The sequence below is a fragment of the Geospiza fortis genome, unplaced genomic scaffold, assembly GCF_000277835.1.
Source record: "Geospiza fortis unplaced genomic scaffold, GeoFor_1.0 scaffold185, whole genome shotgun sequence".
Lineage (NCBI taxonomy): Eukaryota > Metazoa > Chordata > Aves > Passeriformes > Thraupidae > Geospiza > Geospiza fortis.
Window position 1 is genome coordinate 861,622 of NW_005054469.1, and position 18,365 is coordinate 879,986.

The following is an 18,365-nucleotide window of genomic DNA, read 5'->3' on the forward strand; positions in this document are numbered from 1 at the left end:
TTATACTTTTTTTTGTTTTTTAATTTTCACTATACCTTTAAAATTCTCTGGAATGACATGCCAAAAGCCTTTTGGGCTGTGAGGATGCATCACAGTTATAAGTCCTCCTTTCACACAGTCATTTTATAATTATTACTTGATAGCCTGCTCCATCTAAATCCTTGACCTGTGCCTGTCAGCTGCTGGCTGATTGTAGTGAATAAATTTGTATAATCATTGCACGATGACTGCTTAATAACTGTACTCCAAATATGCAAATATCTATTCTGGCTTAATACAATTCATCTGCTGTGACCGGCCCGTGCACTTAGAATTTTTGAAACATTTATAAGTAATGTAGCACACCATTGCAGTCTCCTATCTTCTTGTGCTGAGCTCTAAAATGCTGAAATGTACAGAGGAGAAAAAGATGAATTACAAAAAATCTAAAGGAAAATAAATATCAGTCAACAGAGAAGCACTTGTCTCTATGTGTTGTAAATGAGGGGGAAAAAGCCCCTAAACAAAAAACTTCCTTAAGGATTATAGAAAGTTTTTCTATTATCATTCTGTTTTCTAGGTTAGCAAATGCCTTTTCTTAGAATAACCTGTGGTATTAATTTCCTTGTCTGCATTGGCAGAAGACTACATAAGATTGGAAGATACAAATTCAAAAATGTACTTGAGTCTAAGTCATTTAGAAAACACTCAAAAGAAACTCCCAGCCCAAAACCAAAAAAACCACCAAACCAAAAATTGGCAAAACCACAAGATAAAAAGCAAGGCCATAGTCATACAGAAAAGACATTTCTCATGTTTGTGATTTTCCAGTGCTGTGGATGCCCTGGTAATTTCTTTCTCTGATCTTGCCATCTTGTTTCAAGCATTTTCTTTGGCCATCAAGTGGCATAGGTTGCTGAGACAGATGGACAGCAAATCATACCAGTTTGTCCATTTCTGTGTTCTTTATTGCAACATCAGAGCATCAGTAAATAGCTTTTTAAAACTAAAATCTGATTTTCATTGCCCTATAAGACATGCTTTTTATCTTATTATCAGATTCTTGTTCATTTAGCCTTTCTCTGAGTTAAACCTAATGTGTCTGAACTGTGCAGGAAGAAGAAGAGAATCCACAGTTCAATGCACCAGACAGAGCTTGGTATGACAGTAGTAGCCCAATGTCTTCAATAGCCATCATGGCAAAGAGGGGTTCAGAGACATTTTGAAGGCAATGCTATGGATATTTACTAAAAAATGACAGTCATGTAATAATAGCACGGTAACATGAGCAAAAATCCAGGACAAAGTAGGCGTCTTAGCAATGAAATGCAGATAAACCTTTGTTGTCTTTCCAATCTGTGCAGTATCCAGCTGGAAACAAAGTACTGTGGCTGCCCAGGAGGCTGAGGAAAGGATTTCAGAGTGGCCAGACCCATTTCTTCAGCGTGATACCACCCAAAACAACTTGCACCTTCTTAATAGCTTTTTTGGGAAGCTGGGGGAGCAGGTTGGGAGGAGTGTGTGCTGAGCTTGGTTTAATAGCACAGAGTAACCTGAATTTCTCCAGATTTATCACTTCCTTCCTCAGTAAACAACAACAAGCAATTTTTGTGCTCGCTGTATGTAGGGCTTAGCTGTCTCCTTTCCATCTGGAAAAGTGTGGCATGTCAGGTGTCTCAACACTAACACAATTAAAAGGAAGTGAATGGCTCCTTCACACATGCCTTAATGTCAGCAGTTTGGACTGGGAAAAACTGGAAAAGCACTATTGGAGCCTTTCCTACTGTTTTTTCTTGCCAAAAGTGTGACATTCAGACAGGTTTATCAGCCCCGTGGTTCTCTGAGCCCTTATGCTGCTTGAGTGGGCTGACAAAAGTGTGAATCCTATTGACATTACAGCTCTCATCTACAAAATTGGAGCAGAGCACTCGAAGACTAAGAAAGATGATGTCATAAGTGTGAGATAAAACGAACACTTTCTTCATTGTTTAGTTGTTTATGGAAGGAATTTGCCAATCATCATTGCCAGCATGACAGGACAACTTTGACTTGGCTTTTAGTTTATTTTTAATATGAGTTTCTGGTATCCTGAGATATTTAACTAAAATAAAATATCTGCCAAAATTTGTGAGCTTCCTGTTGGTTTGTGTTTTGTCAAAGTAGGAATAATTGGCTGGCTGTGTACAATAAATGTAGGGCACTTAAATTTTCACATTTGTGGGCAAGTGAGCTTTATTTTGAATTGTTGATTTCTTTATCCATATGGGCTCTTTGCCAGTTTATGGCAAGGACATTGATTATGTTGGATGTTTCAGCTGCTTTTGTTATGCTTGACTGTGAACTGCATCCAGATAAGGTCAACCTTCTCTTAAAACAACCACTAGGTTTTAAAATTTAATTCCCAGTACTTTTCACTGTGGCAGGCAATTACTGGTGGTTTGTAATGCTAAATGTATAGGATTTCAACTAAACAATACTCAAAATACAAGTTTCCCATGTCTGACTTTACAATGAGGTTTACACCTGGCTTTGTTACGAGTCGTTTTGTTCCTTGCAGTACCTACTGGAATAATGCTTTATTGTGTTTTATTATTTTATTTCATTAAACTTGCTCTGCAGCGTGGTTGGTTGGAGGTGGGAGGATCCCCAATTGTAATTCTACCTGCTTGAAAGGCCCATTGTGCAGCCTCAGAATGTTGATTCTTAAGAAAAGGAGGGCACTGTACAGAGAATGTGGATTGACACATTAGGTAATCAGTACTTAAAGCATCGAGACTTGTAGGTCTCATTTTGATCTTGAATGGGGTGTACACACTAAGGGTTTTTGAAACTAAGAGTATTTAAGGAATGTGAATGTAGATTGTGATGAAATGCGAACCTAATTCAGGGAACTAGCCGTCTCAAAAGAAATGGTTCATCTGTGCTTTTTGTGTTTAAGATGGAGAATTTTAAGGATAAAGGTTAAGATCATACTTTTGAACGCTGACATTTTGGTCAGGAAGTACTATATAATTGCTAAGTTTTTAAAATTAATTATGTTTGAGGCCTATAAACCAGTGCATTGATTAAAAATCTCCAGTTCATTAAACTTCCCAATGACAGAGGCCATCTCAGTAATAAAAACTGCTGTTCCTAGCAGTTGACTGGCATCTGTGTTATAATCTTTTTAAGATCCCCACCTTTGTTCATTAGAGCATCACCTGTTGTCTCTTGATGGCAGGATTTATTTCCTCTTGACATTGGTCTCAGAGGTACAGTTGCAACTTTGGCAGGAGTTGACTCCAGTGAACTTTTCAGAGGTACTTCACTGGTTTAGCAGAATGAGGCTGAATTTCATTGTGAGTTGGTTCTTTGTTATGTGGGGGTTCAGTGGTGGTTTTTTGGAGAGTGGTGCTTTTTGTCTTTTTGTTTCTTGTTGTTTGTTTTCCTTCTGGTTGCCACACACATCCTTGCAATGGGCATTTTTGGAAGGTCCACAAGAAGGAGGGTGTGTGTAGCAGAGATCCTACAGTGCACAGTGCAGTTTCCTCTTTTGTCCCCAGCAGTGCATCTAAAGCAGTGACATTATCCTGGTTTGATGCACTCGTGGCATTTGCCATGTGGAAGAGCAGTACCACTTCAGAGATATATCAAGCACAGGTGACTTTCTTAAATAAGCAAACCTTAGGAATTTCCTGCTGAAAACAAGAAATGAAAAATCTGGAAAAGCACCAGAGAACAATAATTACTATGGAAAAAAGACTATATAGGTTCTTGAAATGTAACACTATAAATCTGCATATGTTGTTTACATCATAGCTTCACTTTATTCAGCCTTGCACACAAGGTCACAAAAGAAATTTGGGCCTTATTATTCCTGGAGGAGTTTGTATTTTTTGCTGTGGTGTTAGATTACCTTACCCTTTTTATTACCATCTGCACTGCAAGGCTAGTTTTGCTGAGGTTATTTTTTTTTTTAGCATCCCATGATACCCTTAATTCTGTGTTTCCTGTGTTTTTGCTTCATTTGCAATTTTAAGAAATTTTCTCTAAGAAATAGGTTTGTTCTATATTGTATAGCACTAAATTAGCTAGTATTTTTACTATATAACTTTAACCCTTTAATTCTGGAGGACAAATGCAATTGTTTTACAATAAATTAATTAAGAAAGGATTTCACCTGTTAGTATCCTTCAGTGTATAGGGAGAAAGATGATGTCAAAGATTACATATTTTTGTTTAACATGATGTTATTTATATGCTGCCCTTTTGCATAGGGTTTTTATTTTGATACCTGACTTGGTTCATGTATTTTAAGCAATTATTTTCAGCTGACTTCTGTGTGCAACCAATGTCATTGACTGCAGTAGGTTTGGAAATAGTTTTTCTTCATTAATAGCTTCTTCTGGTGAATTGTTGGGAGAACAAAGCGCTGTCCCTAGTGGCTCCTGAAACTTATGGAAGCATGCAATGAAATAGCTATTATTTTTCATGGAAAAAAAAAATTAGAGTACTACTTTTAATAGCTTTACACAAGCATGAACAACTTGAACTATAGAGATGAAATGAATCTGAAATTTCTTCAGTTGTTTTTCAGCCCTCAAGATCTTCTTCATGTTTGTCAGTCTACAAAATTGAGAAGCCCCTTCCATGTGCTTGTCCACCCAAGCATGGTGAAACAATAAATACAGAAACTCAGTTTTTCTGGGCTCTCCACACATGAAGGCACTGGGTAACAGGATCACTTTTCAAAAGATGGGTTGACCTGCATTCAGTCTTGGCAGTCATTCAAAAGCCAAAGTATTGTGTGCTATTTCAGAGAATTTAAGGGACCTCAGATTGTGGGGTACCAGTTTGTTGGGATGGGAGGCAGAAGGGAAGAGGGTGTTCTTCTACCATCCCATGGGTGTTTGCTGCCTCACTGGTGGCCCTAGGCAGGACTCAGTGCTCTCAAAAATCCTTTGAAGTAGCTTGGTTTATAAGCCTGAAACTCAAAATTTCAAGAAGCAGAGTACCAAGGGGGATGGTTAGAAGCCCTCTCTTTAGTACCTTCAAGTGTTGTCAGTTGATCAGCATGCAGATCAGAGATCGGATTTCTTTCAGTTATGAGTGACAGTTTTGTCTGTGGGATTTTTCCCACATCTTTCCCATAGACCTTAAATGGCAGGTCACTTGTGTATGAAAACGACCCAAAGCATATCTGTGTGATTTCCATAAACCTGAACAGGAAGGCAGCCTGTAGGAAAAAGGCACTCTGTGAAGAAGAGTGAGGGCTTTGAAGTGAAATCACATTTTTTATTGATTGTAGAAAGCAGTGATAAAGCACAATTCTTTGTCACTGTCATGTGATGCTAAATCAGATTTGACTGGGTTTTTCAGCCAGTTTTACGATGAACAGTGGGATATGGTTTCCAGATGTTTCCAGATGAAAACATTTTCCAATGTTTTCCAGATCTGTTTGGAATAATGCAGATGAGCATCTATATAGCAAACTGAAAATACAGATGAACTACCTGAAACCAATATATCGAGGGCTTTTCACTTTCCTATTAATTTGGCAGCACGCCATTATTATGGTGTAAATTTCTTCATCATTAGTACAAAATAACAAAATGTCTTTGACCATAATTTTTCACTCCTGAGGTTATTATTATCTGTAATTTTAACTAAGTTTCCCTGTTAATAGTGCTTGTTTCTCTGTACACTGATGTTACTAGCTGCTACACACCTCCAGAAAACAGAATATCTCATGTAAATATTTTGTACATGCCTGTTCCATGTTTCTCTTTTTTCTTAACTAATATGGCTAAGACATGTTGTAGCAGAGGCTGAAGAATCACATTTAGATTTGTCAATCTACTCAATCTACCTTGGCAATTATCTTACTTTGTGTTAATCAGAGTGCTCATATTTGGCAATATATTTCAAAATAGTCCTGAAGTGAATATATTATTTGAAACATAGAGTATTTCTGGCATGAGTTATTGAGTTATGAAATAAAAAATGCTGCATAGACCAGAGGTCTTCTCTATTCATGTATTTAATGAAGTATGATAGGAAAATGAGGTTATTATGAAAGTTTTGGGTGGTTTGGTTTTTGGGTTTTGATTTTGTTGGTACTGTTCTCCCCCTTCCCACCCCCCCTTTCATTCTTCCCTGTCATCAGTCACTGAAGTATATCAAATGCTAATTTCTGCTTTTCCATCTAAGCCTGTCTGGAGTATTCAATCATTTTCTCTTGTGCCACCTTTATAAGGGAAGTATGCATGTCTACTTGTTCCATTCTGGCAGATGTCTTCCATTTTCCTTGTCATATGTCAGGATTGGTTGTGATAGAATTGATTTTTCTCTCTTAAGAATTCAATTTTTTTTCATTTTTCTTTCATCCTTCTGGAGCTTCTTTGCTTATAAAGGTTGGACACAGACGTATGGAATCAGGAAGCTACTGATAGACCATCTTTATCCTAGCTATATTTGCATTAAGAGCACCCTTCCAACATGAGAGGGGTTATAGATGGGGAGCTGGGTCCCCCTGTGTGATCACAGCTGCTCTGACCCATGGAATGCTGATTTGGGGTATTTTAATCCACCACAGGTTTGACGTGGCAAACCTGTGCTTCCACTTCCCTGGCAGAGGCGATGGTTTCCTTCTGCAGAAGGAAACCATCCTTTCCTTCCATCCTGTTGTTTGGCTGTGCTCTGAGCTGGACTTGGGCCAAAGTGAGTGGAGTTTGAGGAAGAAGAGGTTGGTTTATGCAGTGGAGAGAGCAGCTGAGCCTTGCACAGTCACTGCTCAAAGGAAAGTGCTGAACTGGCGGGGACAGGAAGGACCTCAGGGGTGGGAATGATTTGTCAGCCACCAAGCAAATCCTTGCATGGACTTGAGTCCTTGTCCAGTCTTCCTAAGGACTTCTTCCTCTGTAAAGAATCATGGAGAAAGTGCTAGTCCTAAGCATCTGTGCTGTTTTTGTGTTGGTGTCTCAGGAAGTGCTAAGGTTGGTAGAGATTGTGGTGGTGCTTTTAAAATTATCTTGAGGTTTCAACGCATACTTTACTTATCCTGCTTGATGTGGAAAAGCATTTGGTAATTAGGTTAAAACAATTAAACTGGATATTATGAGCACAGCACAGATTTCAAACATTCTTTCTTCCCTTTACAAAATATTATTCTAGCACTAGCATCTTGGAGTCTGTTGAGCAGAGATTTTGGGTAAGTTAAAAACAAAAGTTCAGCTGAGGTAGAATAAGAAGCTTTGGTGTCTTGGGACAGAGAATTTGCAATGTGCTTGCAGCTGGTGGCTTGGCATCCATGGTCTTTTCAATAAACAATTTTAGAAAATTTCATTGAAAGTGCAGTATCACATGATTCTATAGTTGTATTTTGCTAATATAAAGTACTACAGAAAGCCATTTTAAAAAAACAGTGACCAGAATGGGCATGGAGTATTGCAAGGAACTGCTCATCCAATTTTACGGTGTCACCTGAACATGAACTCTGGTATAGAGCTCCTCAGAAAGGACAATCAGGTTTTTAACACTTAGCAGAAGAGTTTCATCCATTTGAAGATGTTATCTGCCTCCCCACCTGGCACTGCCTGACTTCAGGAAATACTCAACACCTCATAAAACCTGTTATGGCCTGAAGGTGGAGAGGACAGCCATTGTTTCATCCAGGGGGAGGGAGTTTCCCCAGTGGGCTCTGCATGGTTGGTGGGAACACAGAGTGCCATGGGTTGCCCAAATGGGAGCCTGTAGGAAGCTACACAGCCCCTGCTATGACCAGGTGATGTGAATCTCTTAAAAACCCATCCCCCCTTGGCTTTCCAAACCTGTTCGGGTTTAACTGCTTCAAACCTGCTGCAGGGCACAGCTCTAAGTTTGAACTAGTTAAATCTGAAATAAAATCTGAAATAAATCTTAAACTATGTTCATACAGATTCTTCCTTCCTTAGCTCTATAAGTATTTGTTTAGCCTTTATACTTGAGTTTATTTTACCTTTTGAGTTGATGTTGTAGTTTATGTGAAGATTATTTCTTCTGGTTGAACTCCATAGTTGCTGCCGAATTAGGGCTTTACTCTAGTGAATATGTTCATGCATACACTAATTCCTTTATTATTTTCTTTCCTTTTTCTCAAACTTTTTGCTATAATTACACTAAATGATTTCTTGGATTGCATGTTGAGAAGGCAGAATTGCTGTGCCAGCAGCCTTGTTTTATTCTTTTGCTGGCTCCTGAGGGTAATAAGATCTATGCACTCTATGAATTTTCTTGCATACTTAGCTGCAATTGCAACCTTTAGTAATTGTTTTTTAATTAACTCCAAAATATTGCGTGAATACTGCAAAATTTTAAAAAAGGAAAAAATTAAAAAAGCTCAGAAGTGGGTATTTCTTATATTTCAAACCAATAAGCATTGTTTCTTGGAATTTTTATGTAAGGTGTTAGTAGCATGGTGACATTAAATGACCTGCACAGTTGTAGAGGTATCAGAGGTATGTTGTAAAAGAAAGTTTGGCATTTAGATGGGGATCAAATTCTTTTCATAATTTGTCGTGAGAATTTCTTAGAGCCTTCAGTAAGATCCTTTTCTAATACTGAAACTTCTATTCTACTTCACATTTCCTGGATGTTTGCTTTTTAATTAGCAGAAGTTGGCTAAACATTATGGTTTTGCAAAACTCCCTGACTAATTCCATCAAAAGAAAAAATTGTATATATTTAGATATCAACTTACAGATCAGTTGGTCTGGGCTCTGGGTGTAAAAATGGGCAGTAAATGTTTATGACCGTGAGTAAAGGCAACATAAAAACTGGCTTTTAATAAATTCTGGGTTCTGGGCTTGTTTTGCAGTGGATGGCTGCATTCACCGAGCTGCTGGGCCCTGCTTGGTTGCTGAGTGTCGCAACCTGAGTGGCTGTGAGACTGGACAGGCCAAAATCACCTGTGGATACGACCTACCTGCCAAATGTAAGTCAAACCTTCCTCTGTTCTTGTTTCCAGCACGTGCTGCTGATGTGCACGGTTCATTTCCCTGCAGTCTAATTCAACGGGGTATTCATTTTACACAATTAGCAGTGGGACTTAATTAAGCATGTTCTGTAATAATGTCTTCCCCTCAAAGCAATTCAGGCTTTTCTAAATGATTATTTCACCTATGTTATGCGATGAAAACTTACATGTCTCTAAAATATAAAGCATCTTTCATGTTTATTTTTTGCAAGCTAGAACCTATCCTTTCATATGCATAATAAAGGATTGGAAATGCTTTATGAAATATGAACAAAATATACATTATCATATTTAAGTTCCGCGGAGACAGTTTTTTGAAATGTTGCATATTTGATGTTCTTCATGCTGATTCCTTGATTGTGAATACTTTGAGGGCCCAGGAGATCAAAGTGATGTATTGTATTTTCAGCCGCTGTGTAGTGTCTGATTGGCAATTACTGTGAAGGCATCTGTCACACTTTAGCTTTCGACAGAGTGCAGCTCAGTGCTGGAATGTTTGTGCACTTTGAAAGTGGAATTGTCAAAAATTTTCCTCCTATTTCAAGTAGGAAGCTGGTTATTTGACTGTGTCGTGTAGATGTTGAGCTTGTCTTGCAAAACACTAACACTTTCACAGCACATTGGTCCACCAGTCCATTATGTGAGAATAAAAAGTAGGAAATCTTTGAAAATTAGGATCTTACAGAATAGTATATTGAGACATGAAGATACAAATACCAAAAAGCATTGCAGACTACATATAACTACAATTCAACGCTCTTTTTTTTGTTGTTTTTGGGATATGTAGGCTGCAGCAGGAACGTGGTTCATTCAGTAATATGTAGATCTCTCTTAACTGCCATGTAAAATCAAATACTGGCTGCAGTAGCAGGTATCTCTCTAGGCTCCAGTAGTCCTTAATGTCTTAGGTAAATTGGAAAATTGTTTTCCCAGTAATTTTTTTGCTCTTTCTATGATGACAGTGATGAGAGTTTCCAGTTATTTCCTCAACAGTGGTAATTTCTATGTGTGGGAAAACTTTGCTGTATTTTATATGTAGTTTTACCACATGGTAATGGCCATTTATGAAAGGCTAATTTGGCTATAGGTCAGGGAAATTGTTGAGGAAGTTCAATGTGGTTGTTAGCTTGGGTTTGTATATGGCTCAGATCATGACCAGGTTCCCATAAAAGGGATTATTGGATGACGCATCATAATTTACTCTTCTGGGGATGGTTAATGTTTAATTCTTCCCCTTTAACCAAAAAGTAACTCTGGATGGACAGAAAAGCTGCTCATCAGTAGGTGCATTATTCCTCCCATGTATTTTAATGATAGAAATGAAATACAAAGTATCAAGACAACTGATGTGTGTTAGAAAGAGGAAGGGTCATGTCTGAGGTGTGACCTCCCTTTAAATCTTGCAGCAGTTCAAGGGGCTGCTTGAGTTAGATTTGAAAAACGGGATCCTGTTTGAAGGTTATAGGAAAATCTTAGTTCTTTGTGTAAGAGCAATAAACAAAACAATTAGAAAACCCATTATCACTTGAAGTTGGAAATAAAACCTGTAACCAGGCATGGGGAAAAGCCAATATTCTTCTTAATCAGTATCCTTAGAAATTGAAACGGCATCAAAGCCATGTCTTTTTGTATTTGATCATGCATCGACCTGAGAAGGGGAAAGGATACCTTTAACATCAACAGGCACAGGGAGGGAAACATACAATTTTCATGCAGAGGCTGAGAATTTAAAACTCTTGATTTTTAATTTTTTTTCCTGAAAATATATTTGTGTTCTCACCAACTGTTGTTTTCTTTTACTTTTGCTTCTATAAGCTTTAGTTTGTGGGCTCATTAAATTATTGTACCTTTTAAACCATTCATCTGAAAGTGATCAAGCAGTCAAGACTGGTTTCATATTTTAGAGAGCTATAAAGCTACTGGATCTCTTTTGTCACTCTCTGTCACTTTGTCTTAATGGTGTGACAGTTTAACTGTGGGAACTATTTTGCATTTGCCTTTCCTGAGGAAAGCAGTGCTGTGAAAGGAGGTCCAGACTCTCCCATCCAGATCTGCTGTGAGGCAAGGTTGTGTGCCAGCAGTTTACTGAAGGTTATGGTTGACTGCTAACTTCCAACTTTCACAAGCAGTTTGCTTTTTATTGATCTGTTTGTGGGTAGGGGAGCAACTACAATAATCAGTTAACACTTTTTTGAGTCGTGAATTATTTATTCTATTGTCTGTTCTTCTTGTGACTGTAGTTGGACAGACAATTATAGTAGTAAACGTAAAATGCATTTCTTAGCATGATGAATTGTTGTGTTTGGGTGGAGTTTTTTATTACTTAACAGAATTCTAAAATGTTACAATTTTGTTTCCTACCCCTGGGATTTTCCCATTTCAAGTTCTTGATGCTGAAATGCTTTGCTTGGAAACAGTTTGCTGAATTCAGCAAAGCTGCTCTGAGATGCAGCAGCCTGTGTGTGCTGTCTGATGCAGGACTTGGGTTTCAGCAAGGACTCCATAGTAAAAAAGGTTTACTATTCAAAAATTGTGCAGCATATTGCTTTGTTTTATAAATGACTTGGAGGAAGCTGGGATTAAGTTTGGCACCAAAGGGAAGGTATTCTTTGTTAGGAAGGTAGTAGTTGGTAAATAAAAACCACTCTGGCCATCTCCTTTATGATGTATTGTATTTTTATTGAGTACTTTGCTATATTTGCTTAGGTTAAACAAGAACATGTCTGACAAATAACTTCTTCATAGTGAAAAAATTGAAAAAATAATATCTGACTGAAAAATGCAAAGATTTAGTGTATAGGCTGGCTTTCTGTGACTTGTTCTTGGTGCATCTGAGTCAGAAATCAGTTTGTGAAGTACACAAGTAACAGCAAATGTTCAGAGAGAGGACACATACAATAATTCATAATTTTCCTTGGCTCCTTATTGTAATAATGTGAACAGACCAAGATTAACATGTCTGTGGCCTGGAGATGTTTCTTTATGAACTTTTCATGCCAAAAAGTATTCTGTTTGAAAATAGGAAGGAAGTCAAACTGAGTTTTCTAATTACCAGTTAATGTAACATTCAGTACAGTTTTACAGAAATCAGTGTAATCACCATCTGCCTCCTGTACTGCAAAAGCCTACACAAAGCCCCCCCAAATGCCAACCAAGTTATTTGCTGAATGCATAATTTGGTTGATGTCATCTATTGTTGTTTTTCAGCAAACACCTATGCAGGCACCCAAGTTTCCATAGTGCTTTGGAGGGCTGAAAAAGGCAGTGCTTTTTTGCTCTTAGTTTCCTTTAAAGCTGTCCCAGACTGATCATCAATTATTTAACTTCTGTACTTCATATTGTTGTTCCTTTTAAAGAACAGTTCATTCTAAATATTGTACAGCTGATCTTCAAACATTGAGCAGTACTCTGATACTGACATGCTTTAAATAACAGATGAACAGTATCTGTTTAAAGCTCTACTAATGCTTGTTTTCTTTCTCATTTGATTAATAGTCTCAGTTGGCTCTGCTGGCAGAAAATGGGCTGGATGTAAATTGTGTTTATGGCTGGAACGCGGGGTCCATAACAGCTTTGTGGATTGTTATCTGCTGCAGAGGTTCACTATAAAAAGGACCCTGTCAGGACACATTAAAAATTACAGTCCCATTCTGCCTGGTATTTAACAGGCCTAAAAACAATTGCAAACCAGCACAGGCCTGTGGTACCCTGACCTAGGCAGGAAAGGACCCCCAAACTAACTTTTTTCTCTTGTTACCAAGGCCAATAACATTTTCTTTCTTTTTCTGAAAAATGTCTGATAGTAAAACTCCTAAATCTAGGAAAATAAAATCTTACAGCCTCTAATATGGGATAGAACCAACCATCAGTAAATCTAAAAGATGGACTTTTGGTGGAGACACCTTGCTAGGCAGTTTCTAATACAATGGTTTATGTTCATAATAAATCTATAATATTTAGAAATTTTTTTTCTGTTTGCTTGACATTTTTAGTGCTTTAAGCACAGTCCCTGAGTAAATAGCATATATAGGAAGTCTTCTGGTCCAAGATCAGCCTGGAGTAATAATGTGGATGTGCTCTCAGAGACAGTTCCTGCTGTGAAATAAGTAGTTAGGAGAAGTGCTAGTATTAAACACAGTAGGAGGAATCGTCTTTTAAATTTGTTTAATCAGATTAAGAAGTGGAGATTAAAAAGTAGAGATTAAAAAGTGTGCTACTGTTATGTAGACGTAATTTCCAGTCTTTAGAAGATGAATATTTGCAGGATATTATTTTAAAGTAAGGCTGTAATGGTACTGATTTTTAAATCTCTAAATTTTCTTGGACATCAGTTGCAAAGCTGTAATTAAAAGGTTGATTTATGTAGAAATGGAACTCCAAAACTCTACTGCACTACAAAACTGACCAGTTGGAAGCATGGGGTATAATGTTCAAGGAATTTTTTCAGATTTCCAGGATTCCACAAAGAAATTTGTTTACTTGTTTTTATTACCTTGTTTATAAAACAGTACATGTTTGGTTTCAAATGATTCTAAATTTCTGATATATGAGGCTTGAAAAGTTGCTTTCCTCTGCATCATTCTGATGGTTGCTCAGTTTGCTACCTCCATATTTATTCTGGTAAAAGGTAAGTCTGGGAATTGAAAATATGTCTGGAAATTAGGAAGGTGTAAAAGTGAACAATATGTGGACAAGACAGGATTGCTTAGAGAAGACTGACTTGGCTACTAACTCTCAATTGGTCAAGATTCTTGATCTTCTCCCACAGTTGATGCCTAATTGATGGAATTTTGATGAAATTTCAGTTAAAAAGGTACAGCCTAAGGTGACACAATCATTAACAGCATATAAACTCATGAAAGTTATGATAGTTTTCCAGCAGGGATGTATTTCTACTCTTTATCTTAGTTGAGTAGCCTCACGTTATTGTCAGCCCTGTGCCCAAACTGACACCTCCTGAGAAGGCAGTATATAGCTGGAGAAACACAAGGATTTCCTGAGCTGCAGCAGCTCTTTCCCGTCCCTTTAAATCATTGTCATTGCTGATACATTAAAAACCAATTTGAAAATTAAGCAAAGCAAGTCAATACTAATCAAAGGTCTGAGACCCCTTTTCTTGAGAGATATTTTTCTTTTCCAGTTTCCTTTGGGGAAGGTTTTTTTATAGTTAACAAAACCACTTACCACATATTTATGTGTTTTTCTTCTGAGTGGTTTCTGGGTTACAAAGGTTTTTTAATAAGATCATATTATGTATTTTAAGACCATTTTGAAAGTAAGTGAAGTCATGTCTTTATTGTGTTTTAATTTGATCTAATTGGCTCCAGTCATTTTAATGACCTGCTGTATTCACCATGAACACTCACATATATGCCTATACTGTCAATGTGTTGGAAGGGAAGTATTAATGATTACTTCTTTGGTCCTTAAAACCTCCTTAGATTTTAGAGAGGGTTTATTGTAAAGCTGTGTATCTTGTCTCCTCCTTACATACACCCCCACACACCTATGAAAAGGGAGAAGTTAGGACTCCTGGGGATGATGGGGAATGCATTTATTTACTTCAGCTAAACAAGTTCAAAGATCTCTTTCTCTTCCAAGTCTGTGCAGGCTCTGTCATCAGTTTGGGAATAAAAGAGACAAGTGCTGTAGCTACCAGAGGTTATGAATCAGCAAGAATCCTCCATCACAAGAGCATACAGTCTTTGTCCTTGGATTTGAGCCTAGCTCATAGACATTTTTTTTAATGCATAGATTCTTTAAAATTTAATTTGTGAATGGACCCAAGTGTGTGTTTGTCAGTGTTCTCTGCAGTGTCATGCTGTGGTTAACTCATGGCATGCTCTGCTGGAAGCTGTCGTTTCACATCTAATTGTTTGGTTACAAATGTATGCGTTGTGGCTAAAGGAAGGGTTTTACTATCGATCCTCACTGCTAAATCTAAATCCTCCTCTTCTGGGCATTGCTTGTTGTAGTGTGGTCACTGAATACTGAACTCCAGGACCGAAGTGGGCACTGAGAAATTTTAGTGGAGCCCTGAACCATTTGCTCAGTAATTGGGTCCACCATTGGCAAAAATACAATGTGTGTGTTAATATGTTGTAAAAATAGCAGGCGGTGGAAACCTGATGCCATGAATTTCCCTCCCTGGCTTTACTTCTCTAATTCTGGACAGCTACATTTTCTGCAAAGGTCTGATTTTCAGTGTTACTGGAAGCAGTCACAGAACTGAGTTTGCAGGATGGTGTTTTGGGGACAGCAGCCTGCACTGTTTATCACGGTTGCTTGGCATGAGCATCCAGCACTGTCTGGAAACCCCCTTGATGGAACAGAGAGTGAGTTACAAGGTGTAAACTCTTGCCTAATGCTTAATTCATGTGCAAGGTACTATTTAAAATGTCTCCTAATTAGGTGCAAAAGAATTTGCTGGAATATGCCTTTGCACACTGGTGGTGTGGAGTCATTCCTCAGGTATGTTGGCACTGAAGAAGGGTGTTGTGCCCCTTAAGGCTAATATATTTTATTTCCTCCATACTTGGGTATAGTTGGTCCTTTTTACTCAAATAATAATAAAAAGATGGAAAAGTCTATTGCATGAAAAATAAACAGAATTCTCATCACTACAGTGAGCTGACAAGGAGAAGGGGTTAGAATGGAGATATTTATACTCCTTTAAGTGCAGTGGTTGCTGCTCCCACTCTAATATGTTCCCTCAGTAGCCAAAGCCAATGCTCAGTACTTGAAAATTAATCTTTGATGCATGAGATTTTGTCTGCCTGAATTTTGCTTGTCTCGTTTTAAATGGTGATAGAAATTGCTTACTGTAGTAAAACACAACATTAACCTCATAGTGTGTTGGCACTTTGTGATTTATGCCGGGTTAGTCTCTGAAAAATATGCAGCCTGTCTCCCAAACCTGGATTTAGCTTATAAAGTGTGTTGGCACAGGCCTGGGGCTGGAATCAGAACACTAACTGCTGATCCTCTATTTCCCTGGAGTAACAAAAAGGTTTAAAATTGGAGCCCCTCAGAGGTCATTACCTTCATATCATTCCTTCAGATTAAGAATAATTATATGATTGTAGCTGGAATGTTTTAAAAACAGTGCAGCCTGATTTTCTTTCTTGAAAGCAAAGAATAGGATTCTTTTTTGTGCTGAAACTGCACATTACCCAGCCAAAAATATGACAAATTATTTGCAAATGGAAGTAATCAGATCATAAGTAATAAATAAAGATTTTCTTTCTACTATTTTGAAATAAAGCAGAAGGAATATTATGAATCTGAGAGGTGCTGTGATTTTTTTGGAGTTTTCCTTCACTTACCCACAAACCTTGCAGTTGAGGTTTAAAGTTGTTAATTTGGTGTTGTTTTTTTTTTCTGATTATATTTTGAAGTAATAATACAGACAAAAAGCAGGACTGTTGTGTGAGTTCTTCATCTGTAATGTAATTGATTGAGACCAGGCTTAAGTAGATAGGATGAGAAGGTTATGTAAAATGATTTTTAAAAGATCTTTGTTTCACTCAGCAGAGGAATTTTGAGGCTGTTCCATGCAACAATGTTTTAATCTATGTACTTAGGGTTGTTTTTTTTTGTGAAAACTAAAGCCAAGCAGTTGAAACATTTCTCTTTAGGAAGAAAACAGCAGGTGTGAAACTATAGGGTATAAATAATATTTTAATTGCTGTAGGAAGGAATCTAAATACTGATTAATCAGATAGTAATAAGAAATAAAGTTGGTTTTATTTTATATATTGAGGATGCTGTTTCACTACTGGTGAAAAGAGAACATCACTGAGGATGTTTTGCCTTCAAGTATGGGGATGAAATTCACGTGGATTTTTGTTGTTGTTGCTGTTCAGCACTAGAAATTTGTTCCCCCTTTATTCTAGTTTCTGATAGCATCTCCCTTTTCTTAATACGGCCTTCACACAGATTTTTTTCTTAACGTTTTGTTTGACTTTTCATGCAAGTTGAAGACCATTCACTAGGGATTTTTTTTTCATTTCTTATAATTTTCAGATTAATTTCTGCCTTTTTTGGAATTTGTGAGTTTTTGATGATATTTATGAAGATTCTTGAGTCACGATCAGTGATTTTTTCCCTTTTTCAAACATAAAAAAGCCAAAGCAAGTGATGGAAGGGACACAGTTATGTTACTGTACGTCTGTAGCTCTGTGCAAGCTGGTCAGGATTGCAGATTATTTACACCATTGCATGGCTTGCAAGTGCTGTACCATTTATTCTCTGAGTAGATGGTAATATCTTCTAGATTATTAGCTGGTAAGAAAAACTAGATTCTGGATGTGGCTCATTTGGGGCCATTTTCAGACTACTTGGAGAAGTTTTTAATGATTGCAGCACGGGGTTCTCAGCTTGCTGGAGTTGGGCTGAAGTTTCACTGCTGGGAATACAGAGGAGCTTTGGGATCCATCATCTGCAGGGTACAGCAGTCACTCTGATCTGGGATTTAGACTTTTCTGGATGCATTTAAATGTTAACAGAAAACCCAAACTGTGACTTAAAAGACTCATCAGTACTCCAAGAGACTGGTAATAGTTCTAGGACTAGGTTTAGGAGGAAACTGTATTCATGAAAGATCTAATACTCCCAACATCAACATTTTATGCCTGTTTCTGTCCATGTGTTGGTTTGTTGCTGCATATCATTTGTATCATATAATTTATGCAGTAAGAAGCTAGAAGAAATTATTAATTAAACAACTGTCACCAACTTTGAATTACATCTTCTTACATACTCTTGCTTAGCTATTTGTCGTGATATGACTCTCTCTTCTGTCTCCTTGGGAAAGTGAGTTATACTGAATTTCCTTTAACACAGTGGTTTGAATTCTCATATTTCCTAGTGATATGTCAGAGAGATGGACAGAGAAATGCCTGACAATCTTCATATTTTAACATGACAATGTGTTGGAGCATTACTGCACTCTTCTATGTATGTTTCCTATTTAGATTTTCAATAAAAATAGCTGGTAGCTTTCCAAGGCTTATAAATAAATAAATAAATTCATAAATGTAAAATGCTTTGCAACACTAAAAATAACCCCTTTGATATCTGATTATAGCTATGTCTGTCTGGATCACTTTTTTTTTTCTTTTTGCAACTTTCTGACTACACTTTCAGTATAATTTTATACAATGTTTTCATTATAATTAAAACACGTGGGTTGGTTTTGAGAAAGTAAGAATACAATAAGAAGATTGTTTAAATATCTCATAGTCTTCCTGGACTGTAAACAGCAGGTCATCAAGACAAGACTGTAAACTGTTTGAAGTACCCATGAACACAACAGCTCCTATTGAAGCATTTTTGTTTTAACAGCTGCATTATTCAATTTTAATCCTCCGACAGAATTGGGGAAGCTCCACAT

The 18,365-nt window shown here is 37.4% G+C and overlaps 1 protein-coding gene across 1 annotated transcript in view; it reads left to right on the forward strand.

Annotated features, from left to right (window-relative positions):
- The window catches only part of MACROD2 (mono-ADP ribosylhydrolase 2), a gene marked incomplete at its 3' end in the record, with an annotated part of 798,315 nt that overhangs the window by 249,901 nt on the left and 530,049 nt on the right, over positions 1-18,365 (forward strand). The window contains exon 4 of the mRNA XM_031062830.1: positions 8,813-8,929. Coding sequence (XP_030918690.1) covers positions 8,813-8,929 — 117 coding nt within the window. The remainder of the gene's footprint in view (positions 1-8,812; positions 8,930-18,365) is intronic.